The sequence below is a fragment of the Sabethes cyaneus genome, chromosome 3 (assembly GCF_943734655.1).
Source record: "Sabethes cyaneus chromosome 3, idSabCyanKW18_F2, whole genome shotgun sequence".
Lineage (NCBI taxonomy): Eukaryota > Metazoa > Arthropoda > Insecta > Diptera > Culicidae > Sabethes > Sabethes cyaneus.
Window position 1 is genome coordinate 206311097 of NC_071355.1, and position 16300 is coordinate 206327396.

The 16300-nt window shown below is 41.1% G+C and overlaps 2 protein-coding genes across 2 annotated transcripts; both read right to left on the reverse strand.

Annotated features, from left to right (window-relative positions):
- Positions 1–8448: 8448 nt before the first annotated feature.
- Positions 8449–12633, reverse strand: LOC128740630 (uncharacterized). The gene is made up of 2 exons (XM_053836192.1): positions 12236–12633; positions 8449–9661 (listed from the first exon to the last, which is right to left on the reverse strand). The coding sequence occupies exons 1-2, from the start codon at positions 12631–12633 to the stop codon at positions 8449–8451; spliced, it is 1611 nt and encodes a 536-aa protein (XP_053692167.1).
- A 74-nt stretch (positions 12634–12707) lies between these two features.
- Positions 12708–14105, reverse strand: LOC128740631 (uncharacterized). The gene has a single exon (XM_053836193.1). The coding sequence runs from the start codon at positions 14103–14105 to the stop codon at positions 12708–12710; it is 1398 nt and encodes a 465-aa protein (XP_053692168.1).
- Between the last annotated feature and the right edge of the window lie 2195 nt (positions 14106–16300).

Consider the following 16300-nt stretch of genomic DNA (forward strand, 5'->3'; position numbering starts at 1 on the left):
AGACCTCAAAAATAAAACAATTCTTATGGTTCACACTAGAGCTATGAATAAAAAACAAGAACAAACAAAAAATATAACGCAGACTACGTCATCAGAAAAGAAGAATGATCACCTTCTTGTTTACGAGACAGATAGTCCCTCAAAAATTAGAAATTGGCCAAAAATATCTATCGAAATACAAAATAAAATGGTTGTAATAAAAATTATGAGCTCAAACATGAGAAAAGCACTAATCATTACTGAAACAGATCTTATTCACAAAAATGAAAGTCAGACTCTAGCGTCTGCTCTTTTAGAGATGAATAAATTAATCAACCATAAACAACTTGCAATGTCGACAAATGATGAAATATTTACCCATATATCAATACAACAATTCAAAGAGATAGCTAACGCTACCGTAAAAAATTTTCAATTAATATTGTATCATCCTCCTCAAGAATTGACGAATTCGGGAGAGATTGAAAAAATATTATACGACTACCATATGACTCCATCTGGAGGTCATATCGGCCAACATCGATTATACAGAAAGATTAGAGACCTTTACTATTGGAAAGGTATGAGAAATTCAATTATAAAGTATGTGAAGGCCTGCAAACTTTGTAAAATGAATAAAGTAACAAGACGTACAAAAGAAGCATCTATAGTTACAACGACGCCTATCAAACCATTTGATGTCATATCGATCGACACGGTAGGCCCGTTACCAAAAACAATACATAACAATCGCTATTGCATCACTTTGCAATGCGACTTAACAAAATATATTATAATCATACCAATAGAAAACAAGGAAGCTGATACTATAGCACGAGCTTTAGTGCAGAATTTTATTTTAACATATGGTAAAATGTTAGAACTACGATCTGACCAGGGTACAGAATTCAACAATGACGTACTAAGGCAAATTGGAAAAATATTGAAATTTAAGCAATCTTTCTCAACCGCATATCATCCACAGTCCATTGGAGCACTAGAGAGAAATCATAGGTGTTTAAACGAATACCTTCGATCTTTCTCCAATGTTCATCACAATGACTGGGACGAATGGACAAAATTTTACGAATTTACCTACAATACAACAGTTCATACCGATACTGAATTCACACCGTACGAATTAGTATTCGGACGAAAAGCAAAATTACCGCAAGATATGTTTGGACAAAGAGTAGAGCCCTTATATAATCTAGAACAATATTATTCAGAATTAAAATTCAAATTGCAAAAATCTAATGAGATTGCCAGGCAACATATTATAGAACAAAAAATACGAAGAACAAACGAGTTAAATCAGAAAATTAATCCAATAGATATTGCAATAGGAGACCTTGTTTACATAACCAACGAAAATAGAAAGAAATTAGAGGCTCACTATTTAGGTCCATTCAGACTAATAGAGATTGACAATTCAAACTGTACAATACAAAATACAACAAACAGAAAACAAACAAAAATCCACAAAAATCGTATAATCAAATTGTAAAGGATTCTTGGAGTAAAAGAATGGTTGCACCATTCTTCCGAAAAGGGGGAAAGGTGTAGTATACATATTAAAAGACGTGCCCATTCCTTTAAACCGAATGCGGTGCCGTCGCTAGAATTATTATGCTAACGCGCGCAATGCATACTTTATGCTTACGCGTCTTTTGCTACTTGGTTACTCCAGGAATCTTTCTAGTAATAAGTATAAATTGTATCAATGTATAGAGGTTCGATCGGGTATAAAACGGAACCCATTCGCACCGATAAGTCAGTCATGATCGAGTCCTAATCGAGTCATACCCAATCAATAAACCAACATAATAAGTCACCAATTCGTTTCGGCAGTCGTTCAATATCACCATTCCAGTCTCAGTTTCGGTGCTCTACAGTAAACCACCAGAGTTAAATTAATAACGTTGAGAGCAGCAACATGTAGTGCTACGGTCTATAATATCTGGTAAAAAACATAGGAATTAAAAGTCGACCAATAAGTTGAGTATATCTTTCGTTTTGTAAACTTATTCACGGTGTCTAATTCTGCGAACTTTCTTGCCCATGTTCCTAATTCTGCACATGTTTGTTCCTAATTCTGCGCACCTAAAAAGTAACAATAAACACTCATACCATGTTGTTTATGTCTTTATACGCTGAAAGCACATCAAAAATCCGACATTAGCCATTACCATGATTAAATTCATGATCTGGCCTTCTTATGCTGTCCAGGTGGCACAGGAACATTATTATCTTTTTAATTGGCTTATCTATACCTATAAAGAAAGATTTCTGTCTGTCTGTCTGTCTGTCTGTCTGTCTGTCTGTCTGTCTGTCTGTCTGTCTGTCTGTCTGTCTGTCTGTCTGTCTGTCTGTCTGTCTGTCTGTCTGTCTGTCTGTCTGTCTGTCTGTCTGTCTGTCTGTCTGTCTGTCTGTCTGTCTGTCTGTCTGTCTGTCTGTCTGTCTGTCTGTCTGTCTGTCTGTCTGTCTGTCTGTCTGTCTGTCTGTCTGTCTGTCTGTCTGTCTGTCTGTCTGTCTGTCTGTCTGTCTGTCTGTCTGTCTGTCTGTCTGTCTGTCTGTCTGTCTGTCTGTCTGTCTGTCTGTCTGTCTGTCTGTCTGTCTGTCTGTCTGTCTGTCTGTCTGTCTGTCTGTCTGTCTGTCTGTCTGTCTGTCTGTCTGTCTGTCTGTCTGTCTGTCTGTCTGTCTGTCTGTCTGTCTGTCTGTCTGTCTGTCTGTCTGTCTGTCTGTCTGTCTGTCTGTCTGTCTGTCTGTCTGTCTGTCTGTCTGTCTGTCTGTCTGTCTGTCTGTCTGTCTGTCTGTCTGTCTGTCTGTCTGTCTGTCTGTCTGTCTGTCTGTCTGTCTGTCTGTCTGTCTGTCTGTCTGTCTGTCTGTCTGTCTGTCTGTCTGTCTGTCTGTCTGTCTGTCTGTCTGTCTGTCTGTCTGTCTGTCTGTCTGTCTGTCTGTCTGTCTGTCTGTCTGTCTGTCTGTCTGTCTGTCTGTCTGTCTGTCTGTCTGTCTGTCTGTCTGTCTGTCTGTCTGTCTGTCTGTCTGTCTGTCTGTCTGTCTGTCTGTCTGTCTGTCTGTCTGTCTGTCTGTCTGTCTGTCTGTCTGTCTGTCTGTCTGTCTGTCTGTCTGTCTGTCTGTCTGTCTGTCTGTCTGTCTGTCTGTCTGTCTGTCTGTCTGTCTGTCTGTCTGTCTGTCTGTCTGTCTGTCTGTCTGTCTGTCTGTCTGTCTGTCTGTCTGTCTGTCTGTCTGTCTGTCTGTCTGTCTGTCTGTCTGTCTGTCTGTCTGTCTGTCTGTCTGTCTGTCTGTCTGTCTGTCTGTCTGTCTGTCTGTCTGTCTGTCTGTCTGTCTGTCTGTCTGTCTGTCTGTCTGTCTGTCTGTCTGTCTGTCTGTCTGTCTGTCTGTCTGTCTGTCTGTCTGTCTGTCTGTCTGTCTGTCTGTCTGTCTGTCTGTCTGTCTGTCTGTCTGTCTGTCTGTCTGTCTGTCTGTCTGTCTGTCTGTCTGTCTGTCTGTCTGTCTGTCTGTCTGTCTGTCTGTCTGTCTGTCTGTCTGTCTGTCTGTCTGTCTGTCTGTCTGTCTGTCTGTCTGTCTGTCTGTCTGTCTGTCTGTCTGTCTGTCTGTCTGTCTGTCTGTCTGTCTGTCTGTCTGTCTGTCTGTCTGTCTGTCTGTCTGTCTGTCTGTCTGTCTGTCTGTCTGTCTGTCTGTCTGTCTGTCTGTCTGTCTGTCTGTCTGTCTGTCTGTCTGTCTGTCTGTCTGTCTGTCTGTCTGTCTGTCTGTCTGTCTGTCTGTCTGTCTGTCTGTCTGTCTGTCTGTCTGTCTGTCTGTCTGTCTGTCTGTCTGTCTGTCTGTCTGTCTGTCTGTCTGTCTGTCTGTCTGTCTGTCTGTCTGTCTGTCTGTCTGTCTGTCTGTCTGTCTGTCTGTCTGTCTGTCTGTCTGTCTGTCTGTCTGTCTGTCTGTCTGTCTGTCTGTCTGTCTGTCTGTCTGTCTGTCTGTCTGTCTGTCTGTCTGTCTGTCTGTCTGTCTGTCTGTCTGTCTGTCTGTCTGTCTGTCTGTCTGTCTGTCTGTCTGTCTGTCTGTCTGTCTGTCTGTCTGTCTGTCTGTCTGTCTGTCTGTCTGTCTGTCTGTCTGTCTGTCTGTCTGTCTGTCTGTCTGTCTGTCTGTCTGTCTGTCTGTCTGTCTGTCTGTCTGTCTGTCTGTCTGTCTGTCTGTCTGTCTGTCTGTCTGTCTGTCTGTCTGTCTGTCTGTCTGTCTGTCTGTCTGTCTGTCTGTCTGTCTGTCTGTCTGTCTGTCTGTCTGTCTGTCTGTCTGTCTGTCTGTCTGTCTGTCTGTCTGTCTGTCTGTCTGTCTGTCTGTCTGTCTGTCTGTCTGTCTGTCTGTCTGTCTGTCTGTCTGTCTGTCTGTCTGTCTGTCTGTCTGTCTGTCTGTCTGTCTGTCTGTCTGTCTGTCTGTCTGTCTGTCTGTCTGTCTGTCTGTCTGTCTGTCTGTCTGTCTGTCTGTCTGTCTGTCTGTCTGTCTGTCTGTCTGTCTGTCTGTCTGTCTGTCTGTCTGTCTGTCTGTCTGTCTGTCTGTCTGTCTGTCTGTCTGTCTGTCTGTCTGTCTGTCTGTCTGTCTGTCTGTCTGTCTGTCTGTCTGTCTGTCTGTCTGTCTGTCTGTCTGTCTGTCTGTCTGTCTGTCCCATGTTCCTTATAGAATCGAAAACTACTGAACCAATCGGCGTGAAAATTTGCATGTAGAGGTTTTTGGGGCCAGGAAAGGTTTTAGTGATGGTTAGAGACCCCTCCCCCCACTAAGAGGGGGGGCTCCCATACAAATGAAACACAAATTTCTGCAAAACTCGAGAACTAATCAAGCAAATAGAACCAAATTTGGCATGTTGGTGTTTTCGGTAACAATAATTTATTCTAGGGTAATTTGAGACCCCTCTCCTCTTTATAAGGGGAATTATAACTCCTTTCCCCTTTAAGAGGGGGGGCTTCCATACAAATTTCCTCATAACTCGAGAACTAATGAAGCAAATGGAACCAAATTTGGCATGTGAAGGTTTTCGAGGGCAAGAAAATTTTCTATGTTGAATTAGGACCCCTCCTCACTTTAAGAGGGGGGGCTCCTGTACAAATGAAATACCAATTTCCTCATAACTCGAGAACTAATCAAGCAAATGGAACTAAATTTGGCATGTGTGTGTTTTTGGAGACAAATTTTTTTTCTATGATGAATTGGGACCCCTCCCCACTTTAGGAGGGGGGGGGGGGCTCCTATACAAACGAAATACAAATTTCATCATAACTCGAGAGCTAATCCAGCAAATGGAACCAAATTTGGCATGTAGGTGTTTTTGGAGGCAAGAATTTTTTCTATGATGAATAAGAACCTCTCCCCACTTTGGGAGGGGGGGCTCCTATACAAATGAAATACAAATTTCCTCATAACTCGAGAACTAATCAAGCAAATAGAACCAAATTTGGCATGTGGGTGTTTTCGGTGACAAGAATTTATTCTATGGTAAATTGAGACCCCTTCCTCTTTATAAGGGGAATTATAACTTCTCTCCCCTTTAAGAGGGGGGGCTTCCATACAAATTACTTCATAACTCGAGAACTAATCAAGCAAATGGAACCAAATTTTGCATGTGAAGGTTTTCGAGGGCAAGAAAATTTTCTACGGTGAATTAGGACCCCTCTCCACTTTAAGAGGGGGGGCTGCTGTACAAATGAAATACAAATTTCCTCCTAACTCGAGAACTAATCAAGCAAATAGAACAACATTTGGCATGTGAGTGTTTTCGGTGACAAGAATTTATTCTATGGTGCACTGAGACCCCTCCCTCTTTATAAGGGGAATTATAACTCCTCTCCCCTTTAAGAGGGGGGGCTTCCATACATATTTCCTCATAACTCGAGAACTAATCAAGCGAATCGAACCAAATTTGGCATGTGTGTGTTTTTGGAGACAAATTTTTTTTTCCAATGATGAATTGGGACCCCTCCTCACTTTAGGAGGGGGGGTCCTATACAAACGAAATACAAATTTCCTCATAACTCGAGAACTAATCAAGCAAATGGAACAAAATTTGGCACGTGGGTGTTTTTGGAGACAAAATTTTTTTCTATGATGAATTAAGACCCCTCCCCACTTTAGGAAGGGGGGCTCCTATACAAATGAAATGCAAATTTCCTCATAACTCGAGAATTAATCAAGCAAATGGAACCAAATTTGGCATATGAAAGTTTTCTAGGGCATGGATATTTTCTATGGTGAATTAGAACCCCTCCCCACTTTAAGAGGGGGGCTCCTATACAAACGAAATACAAATTTCCTCGTAACTCGAGAACTAATCAAGCAAATGGAACCAAATTTGGCACGTGGGTGTTTTTGGAGACAAAAGTTTTTTCTATGATGAATTGGGACCCTACCCACTTTAGGAGGGGGGGCTCCTATACAAATGAAATTCAAATTTCCTCATAACTCGAGAACTAATCAAGCAAATAGAACCAAATTTGGCATGTGGAGGTTTCTGGAGGCAAAAATATTTTCTTTGGTGAATTAGGACCCCTCCCAACTTTAAGAGGGGGTGCTTCTACACAAATGAAATACAAATTTCCTCATAATTCGAGAACTAATCAAGCAAATGGAACCATATTTGGCATGTGGGTGTTTTTGGAGGCAACCATTTTTTCTATGATGAATTGGGACCCCTTACCTTTTTAAGAGGGGGGGCTCTCATACAAACGAAATACAAATTTCCTCATAACTCTAGAACTAATCAAGCAAATGGAACCAAATTTATCATGTGGGTGTTTTTGTAGTCAAGAATATTTTCTATGGTATATTTTCTATGGATTTCCCCACATTAAGAGGGGGGGGGGCTCCTATACAAATGAAAAACAAATTTCCTCATAACTCGAGAACTAATCAAGCAAATGGAACCAAATGTGACATGTAAGTGGTTTTGGACGCAAGATTTTTTTCTATGGTGAATTGAGACCCCTCTCTTCTTTAGAAAGCGAGTTATGGCCCATCTCCCCTTTAAGAGGGTGGGCTTCCATACAAATGAAATGCAAATTTTCTCTTATCTCGAGAACTAATCAATCAAATGGAACCAAATTTGGCATGTGGGAGATTTTGGAGTCTTTAATTTATTTTACGATAATTAGAGACCTCTCACCCCTGTGGTAGGGGGATATGGACTCTCATACAAATAAAACAGAAATTTTTGCGAAACTCAAAAACTAATCGAACTCGAGAAATTCGAGACTCTTCCATAAAACATTAGTCAATACAAGACCACAAAAACTATCTTTAGTAACACTAGATCATTCAGGACGAGACGGTCGCGAGTGTTGCCGGTGACCCGCCGTCGGAAGCGCCGCCCACTGGGGGGCTTGCAAAACTCGAGATTGTGACAAAGATCATCCGAGATTCATGATTTATGTACAACACAGGTTAATTTGTGGCAATACGAAGTTTGTCGGGTCAGCTAGTATATATATATATATATATATATATATATATATATATATATATATATATATATATATATATATATATATATATATATATATATATATATATATATATATATATATATATATATATATATATATATATATATATATATATATATATATATATATATATATATATATATATATATATATATATATATATATATATATATATATATATATATATATATCCGAACGCACGCAGCCAAAATCGATCAATCAATAAGCGAGAGGGAGCTGGTTGGAGTGACCGGAGCACGTCCATAACTAAGCAGCCGCTAACGCTATCGTCATATCTCAGGAGAGTGGATGCTGCATGATCGAATCTGATCAGAGGGAGATCAGTCGCTTCCCATTAACGGTCGAAATTGGACGCTAGAGGTCGATCCTCCGTCCCAAGCAATTAAACATTTGTCATCTTAGTTTAAGCCCATTACTTAGTTATATTAATATAGATTCGTTAAGTTAAGACAGTGTGTTGCCGTAACTACTCGGTGTTTTAAATCAATTTCGGTGGTGACATCCAAGGCACGATCCAGGGAGGATCAACGGACGGAAATCCGGTTGCACGGAATAACCGGTTAATTCTCCAATTTATTAATTTATGCCGATTCACGCTCTATGACACAGCAAATTATCTCCTCGTTCTGCTAAGTTCAGTTCAAACGTCAAACCGTCCCTACTAAATCGACCAAACGTATTGTCACCAAGAGGTGCACGTAGTCTGTGACGTAACACTCCCCTCCGGTATGCTGACCACGCCCTTGGTCCCAGCTTACTCGCGCCGAACGTCCAATACCGCCAGCTTGACACTGGGCCGCTCGTAAACGCCGTTGGCTGTTTGCACGGTCACTCTACGCGTCTGACCTCCATGGTTTACTACTCCAATAACCTTTCCCTTTGGCCAGCAATTTCTAGGGTGGTCAGGGTCTGCGATGACAACTATATCCCCTTCCTGTAGAGGTCAATGGCCAAACTTCTCGTACCACTTGGTGCGCCGAGTTATTTCGGGTAAATAGTTCTTGACCCAGCGTTTCCAGAAGAGATTGGCTAACCACTGAGAAGTTGGCCAACCACGTCGCAATGCTGCAGTATCCCCTTCGATCGTCGTCAACGGTTTGGATCCGTCTGATGAACCCAAGAGAAAATGGTTGGGTGTGAGAGCGGGAGCCGCCTCATCCTCAATCGGCACATGAGTAAGAGGCCGCGCGTTCAGAACACCTTCTATCGCCGTTAGCGCGTTTCTCAGCTCTTCATCCGTGGGACGCCGCAGGTGTAGCACTTCGGTCAGATTACGTTTAACGGATCCGACAAGGCGCTCCCAACTACCGCCCATGTGGGGCGAAACCGGCGGATTGAAGCGCCAAGCGGTAGTGGGAGTAATGAATTCACGCATCAGCTGCTGTCCATCGAGAGTTTGCTGTATCTGATCTAACATCCGGCTGGCACCAACAAAATTGGTTCCCCGGTCGCTATAGAAGCTTACTGGAGTTCCTCTTCTAGTTATGAAATTTTGCAGTGCCATTATGCAGGAGTTTGTTGTTAGAGTGTTAGCTACCTCAATATGTACGGCTCTCGTCGTCAAACAGGTTAGAAGTACCCCCCATCTCTTTTCAACTCTTCGACCCACTAGTACCTCAATTGGACCGAAGTAGTCCACCCCTACATGAGCAAATGGTCTTGTATAGGCAGATAGCCGCGCTGCAGGCAGATCAGCCATTTCCGGTGTGATGGGTACAGCATCTCTGTTTTTACGCCACTGGCAGTTTCGACGAACTCTTGAAGGCGACTGTCTCAAGCGAAATATACTGCACTTTTGACGTACTTCATTGACGGCAATTTCATAGTTACGATGCATATATTTCTCGTGGTAGTATATCAGCAACAGCTCTGTAACTCGATGGCTTGATGGTAAAATTACAGGATTCTTCGCATCGCTATGGAGATAAGCACATACACCTGTTCTACCTCTCATCCTCAAAACACCTACGTCATCTACAAATGGGCTCAGCTTGTAGATACTACTCGTTTTCGGAACTATGCCGGTCTTCTTCAACGTTATAACTTCGTCCTGGTACACGTCTCGTTGCGCTTCGCGGTAATGATGGCCTTCCGCTTTTCTCAACTCTTCGCATGACAAGGGGCCAGCGGCGGGTGAATTTCTTCCGACGCGTCGTCTAAGGTTAGAACAAAATCGCAAGACATACCCAGTTACTGCAAACAGGCGTCGCCAACTTGAAAACCTACTAGTGTCGATCACCGTTTCGACAGCTTGACAAAGGAATAACACGTTGGATCTCATCTCTTTTTCCGTAGAAATTGATTTCACTGGTAAATAGGGCCACGTTTTTACCTTTGTTATACTATATAACAAAGGTTTAGAAATTGGTCGAAAAACACGAAATTGATCCGAGGCCCGGAGGGCCGAATCACATATACCAATCGATAGAGCTCGACGAACTGAGCAATGTCTGTGTGTGTGTGTGTGTGTGTGTGTGTGTGTGTGTGTGTGTGTGTGTGTGTGTGTATGTTTGTATGTGTGTATGTGTGTATGTGTGTATGTGTGTATGTGTGTATGTGTGTATGTGTGTATGTGTGTATGTGTGTATGTGTGTATGTGTGTGTGCAGCTCATTTTCTATCGCCTATTTCTCGAAGGTGGCTGAACCGATTTGACCGCTTTTACTTTTGTTTGAAAGGTATTATTGCCTAGTATATCACTATTGAATTGCATTGCTGTCCGACGTTTCGTTTAAAACTTATAAGCAAAAATATGAAAACTACGTGACACGCGTTTCTCCGGAACTACGCAACCAATTTGAACGATCTTAGTACCAAACGAAAGCTCTTGCTATTACTAAACTTTTTACCAAGTTTTATTGAAAACGGACAAGCAGTTTAAAAGTTAGCCTTAAAAAACCTGTTTTGACTAGGTACAAATGATCGCCTGTTTCTCAGAGTTGGCTGAACCGATTTATGCGCTATTATTCTCATTTGAAAGGTAATATAGCCTAATAGATCACTATTGATTTGTTTTTTGATTGGACGTTTAATTCAAAAGTTATGAGCAATCGTATACAACACATTAAAATTTACAATTATTTTCGACTATTTCATCTTAGATAATTTATCTAGTTTAAATTTTTTTGGCATCAAATTAGAGGTTTTATTACTGCAAATATATCTGCAAAATTTCAGAAGAATTGGTTTTGCCAGTCAAAAGATATTAACCCTTGAACACTCGCGCCAACTTTTGTAACACGGTTGCTCGCGGGAGACAATAGCCCAAAACCAAAAAAATGTGCGCATTAGAGTTTTGACTAGGAAAACCTGGTTTTAGGTTTATCGCACCTTTGGAAGAGTTTCTTGAAATTGCAAGCTCTATCGTCTGGTAGAATTTAAATTTTGATTAATCCCCCTAAAAGTGAAATAAAAAAAATATTTTTCTTCAGTTTCAATATAACACATTGATGTGTTCTGTAAAATTTAAGAGCATATTATTACAAAAAACCTTGCTGAAGACAGTATCCTTCTATCTCTTCAGCGAAGAGAGAAAAATCTTATTTATTTTGTATGAATTTGTAAAATCAGTTTTTCCATTTTAGCTCGTTTTGTAATTGTTGTATGACTTTTTCATGTTATACAAATAGTAAAAATATACACCTTTGCTGAATATAGTATACCTCTATGACTGCTTGTTTAGGAACTGTAGAACTTTGATTATAAAAATATCCTAATTTTGACCCCGAATTACTCGACTATCGACAGACGGATACATTTAAAACATTTTACTTTTGCTGATAGTTTTGTTGCATACAGACACCATTTTTCCATATGGAGAAACGAGAGAAAGTTCCCGCTGGGGCCTATTGCGGTACACCTCACATACTGATTGCTTCGTTTCTGTGATGTCAGTTTTTGCTGATCTATTTTGCCAACAGTTTAAAGTATTAATGCATCGAATAATTATGGTATTTTGCTCATAACAAGTTTATTGAAAAATATACGTTAGTTAAACATCAATTTGTAACTTTATAACAATATGGCATTCTAAAACCTACACGTGTTGTACAAAATACAACAGCGTGAGTAACCGAAGGTTAATAAAAATTGATGAAAACTTTATTGAATCAAATAGAATGGCATTACAGTAAATTATGCATAGTTCAAAACCTTTAAACTAGACCTTTACCATGCAATGTATATGTTAAATAATAATATTTCCTCTTACAACTTACTTTTACTTGCACTTACTCAAATTAGTAACAACTTACTTATACTTTCTCAGCAATTTCATGAAAAAAGGATCTATCAAAATTTATAAGTGCTCCTATTTTTTTCAAATTTTGTAAACTTTTTCATTTTTCAAAAAAATTATGTAAACAAACGCACTACGCAACGTTAACGTAGATGAAGACCGTATAACAAAGGTTCTTTCACCACTAGGTGGATTAAATCGGGTTTTCATCCTGCATCAAGAATTCAGGACCTCTGAACCATCTGCTTGTAGATGATAAGTCAGGTTGATTTTGCCACCTTGTCCCATCGTCGGCCACGTGAAGTTTGGTAGGCACCCAGCTCCATTCCTGCAGATCGGTCGAATCCAACAGTTCGCTTACTCGCGCTCCAACGAAAGCGCTTTATCGCTTATGATCCGACTTCAGCCAACACAAAACATTCCGAGAGTCGGTCCAGAACGTACGCTTCGTACGTACCTTCAGAGTAAGGCTTTGCAAAACAGTGTTAACCAACCTAACTCCATAAATTGCTGCTTCAAGCTCTAAACGTGGGATGGATGTGTATCTAAGCGGCGCAACTCGAGTCTTGGCTGCCACCAATGAATAGTCCACGTTCTTTCCTATTACAAAGCGCAGAAACACAACCGCAGTCATAGCATTCTCGCTGGCATCCATAAATGCATGCAGACTAACGCTGCCAGGTTTGGTCAACGCCAGTATTTGCTGATATCGTCTAGGAATACGCAGCTGTTCCAACTCAGGGAGTAACCGTAGCCAACTTTGCCATCTCTCGAATAAGTTCTCGGGAATACATTCGTTCCACTGTACACCAGCGCGCCACTCATCTTGCAGAAGAATTTTAAGCAGGATCAGGAAATGGTCTATGAGGCCAAGCGGGTCGTAGATGGTCATCAATGTTCGTAGGATCTCCCGTTTTGTTGGATAAAGGCTTCCATCAAGTAAAGAAGGATCGAATCTTGTCCAGCTTATTTTGTACTTAAAAACGTCGTCTCCCACCACATTCCTAGGATTTTCTGACTCGCCAGTTCTGCCGTGAACTTCAAGTCTTTCTCTGATGACATCCTTTCATCCACTTTCGATAGCACTAACGGAGAGTTGGAAACCCAATTACGGATTTCAAATTCGCCCTGCTCATGCACAAACCGCACTGCTTCCGCAAGCTCGACTGCTTTCTCTTCCGTCTCTACACTTATAACCATGTCGTCCACGTAATGACCTTTCTTGATGAAAGTCACCACCTCTGGGTACGTTTCTGCAAATCTATCAGCATTCCTGTTCTTAACATACTGCGCTGTAGCCGGAGAACAGCTCGCCGCGAAAGTCATAACTTCCATGACGTAAGTATCCGGTTCGACCTGTTCGACATGATCGCGCCACAAGAAACGCTGGCAGTGTTGATCCGCGGGAATAATTCTCACCTGATGAAACATCTCGCGGATGTCGGCGCACACATCAACGTGATGTTCCCGAAACTGAATCAGGATGCCCACCAAGGAAGCCAGTTGATCTGGTCCGGTAACGAGAACTGAGTTTAAAGATGTCCCATATGCTTCAGCCGCTGCGTCCCAGACGATTCTCACCATTCCAGGTTTGTTCACGTTGTACACCGTAAAAATAGGCAAGTACCAAATGCGATCGTATTTTGCGGAAAGCTCCTCTTGAGACAATTTACGGATATAATGCTTGGACCTATACTCCGCCATCTTCTCTCTCATTATCTTTGCCAATTCTGTGTCCTTCTTCATGCGCTTTTCAAGACATCTCAAACGACGAACTGCAACAGCTTTATTGTCAGGAAGCCGAACTTTATCAGAACGCCATAACAATCCTGTTTCGTAACGTTGACCAATAAAATGGGTACGGGTTTCGAGCAGGAACATTGCGCGTTCATCGTCTTTGGACAGTTGGATACAAATCTGTTTAATTACCAAACTATCTAAAGAAAAATAGTCCTTGACCGTTTGGTTAAGCTCTCCCACGCTTTGCGCATTGCAGGTACAAATATGATAGGTATGACTAATAACATCTAAGAAATTATCCGCAGTCCATCCGCCATACATCGCCCAACCAAGATTCGTTTTAACCGCAATCGGGTCACCGATTTGGCCCTCACGACTCTTGCGCACTAGCATTAGATTCGCATGACGTAGGCCAATCAATAGTCGCGGCCGAACGTTCGAATAAGATTCCACAGGAATTCCTTGTAAGTAACCGTAGTTCGTGGTTGGTAAGGTAACTGTAGTTCTGCCATCGTTCTTACGTCCTGAAGAAGTGACCGCTGTCCTCCACGTCCACGCAGCTCCACGTTTACACTTTGAGAGTCTGATTCGTAACGGTGAGTGCCTCCCGTCCACTTGAGACATAGTGGGCGAACATTTCCGTGTAACATTAGTTCATCGGCTAGCTCCTGATCTATCAGTGTCAACTCCGAACCATCATCCAAGAAAGCAAAACACTGCACTTGCTTGCCATTACTATATATAGTTTCCTTGTGTCTGACTGTAACGCTAGATCCAAGCAACCTGTTGAATAAAAAATTTTCTAGACTCCACCATGCGTCGTGAAGGTAACAATGATTTCAGTCAGTGGGTGGGTGGGTGAAATAGGCAATTTGATAAGCTGCCACATAATACGATACTGATTTTAACAAGTCCTACGCTTGAATAAAAACATTTGATTTTAAAACAAATTTTTGAAGCAAACGTCAACCGTTTGAGATTCATGGAGCAATCTAAACAATGGATTTGGCACGTGGTAATAAGGATAGCCAACGATTTAATCAAGCTGCCAAGGTAGCGCATAATCAACATAAAGCGCGAAAGCGCATATCCCGTTGAGTATTTTGACGTAGGACTACGTCTTACGGCAAGTTTTGAGATAGGGTGTCATTCCAAAAAATCGAAAAATGCGAGCGTCACGAAAAATGAAAGGTTTTGAGCGCTAATAGCTCAGCGGTTTTCCGATCGACTTTCAATATTCTTACATCAATCGAGCGGAAAATCTTCTAAGAATTGACCCAAATAAAGAAAAGTATGGATTCTTGATGTTGAACTATTGAAAAATTGAAAATAATGAACCTATGTTTTAATAGAATTCTCGCTTCGTGATTGGTTGGAAGATTCTTTACGATGATCTAAACCTATACCAATTTGATATCTGTGCTTGGGAAGTAAGCTAAAACAAGTGACAAAGTTTCCTCATTTCAACAAGATTTCTTAAAACCGCGGTTCAACCTAGACCATTTTGATGTCCTTGCTTGGAAAGTACGCCAGAGAGAGTAACAAAGCCCCCTCGTGGTAACAGATTTCTTACGAACGCGATTAAACCTAGTCCAATTTGATGTCTGTGTTAGGGAAGTGTGCCAGGAAAAATGGCACAAGTTCGTTGTCGCAACAGATCGCAAATTCCTTACTGCGAGTCGATTAAACCTTGGCGAACTTGATATCTGTGTTGGAAAAATATGCTACAGCTATAGTGTTCGGTTATAATACGACTCTGTATGAATACGCATGCTTGCCGTTTCATTAGAAGTGCTGTTGATAAAATAGGATGGAATTGGTAAAATCCCTTCAACGTGGGAAACCATAAAAACAATCTTTAATTTCAGTAAGGTAGCAGGAAAGCAAAAGTTTGTGTTCTTGATTTTGTTAAATTGTTTTCGAATGCACAATCTTTTGAGAATGGAACGTATGCAATGTTACTACTTTGATAAATGTTACATACAACGAATGTAGCATGTATATATGTTGCAAATAGCATGTACAGTGGACCTCCGTTCGCTTGAACGATTCCTCATGCAAACTAACGGGGTTACTTTTTAATTTGAACAACTGGTAACCCGAAATATGCTGAAACCTGTGTGAACTGGCCGCCCTGCTCTTTGTTATTGTTTTGGTGGTTTGTTTTAGTTGGCAGTTGCAAGTGCGAATATTGCATTTTCCAATCGGATTTCTCTCTTAATCGTTAGGAAAACGAAATGTGAAACCGATGAAACACGCTAGGTCAGTACCATCGAATCGTGTTTATGTGCATTGTCTGCATAAACAAATGATGTCATGTTGAGAATGACATTTGAACCATTTTTAATTTGCACGTCGTGCAAACCAACGGGGTTCAAATTAAAAAGTGTTCAGATTAAAAATGGTCAAACGAACGGGGGTCCACGGTATACATGAAGAATTGAATGATTACAAGCATGAATACATGCTATTGCTGATTGCAAGGAAAATTGTACCATCCAAAGTGCGATATCGCTCATAAAAGTGCTATTTTGCATTAAATCGTTTCGGTATCTTCGGCGCACTTTTTCGTTATATTCCAAGCAATAAGTGCGCCGAAGAGACCGAAACGATTTAATGCAAAATAGCACTTTTATGAGCGATATCGCACTTTGGATGGTACAATTTTCCTTGCAATTGACAATACTATCACTATACAAAGAGACTTACGTAGTCCTGCGTCACCTATATATGCGGTCGTGTCTTGTACACAGCCCCTCTGATTTTTATATCTACATTTACTTCTTCCGGAGTTCTTTACGAGAATGGTAGCTGAAACC

Excerpts from the sequence above, each read along its gene's own strand:
- LOC128740631 (XM_053836193.1), bottom strand. The coding sequence starts at position 14,105 with ATGTCTCAAGTGGACGGGAGGCACTCACCGTTACGAATCAGACTCTCA.
- LOC128740630 (XM_053836192.1), bottom strand. The coding sequence starts at position 12,633 with ATGACCATCTACGACCCGCTTGGCCTCATAGACCATTTCCTGATCCTG. Across the intron at positions 9,662-12,235 it reads GCAGCAATTTATGGAGTTAG|ACGACGCGTCGGAAGAAATT; the intron begins GTTGGTTAACAC and ends TTCTAACCTTAG.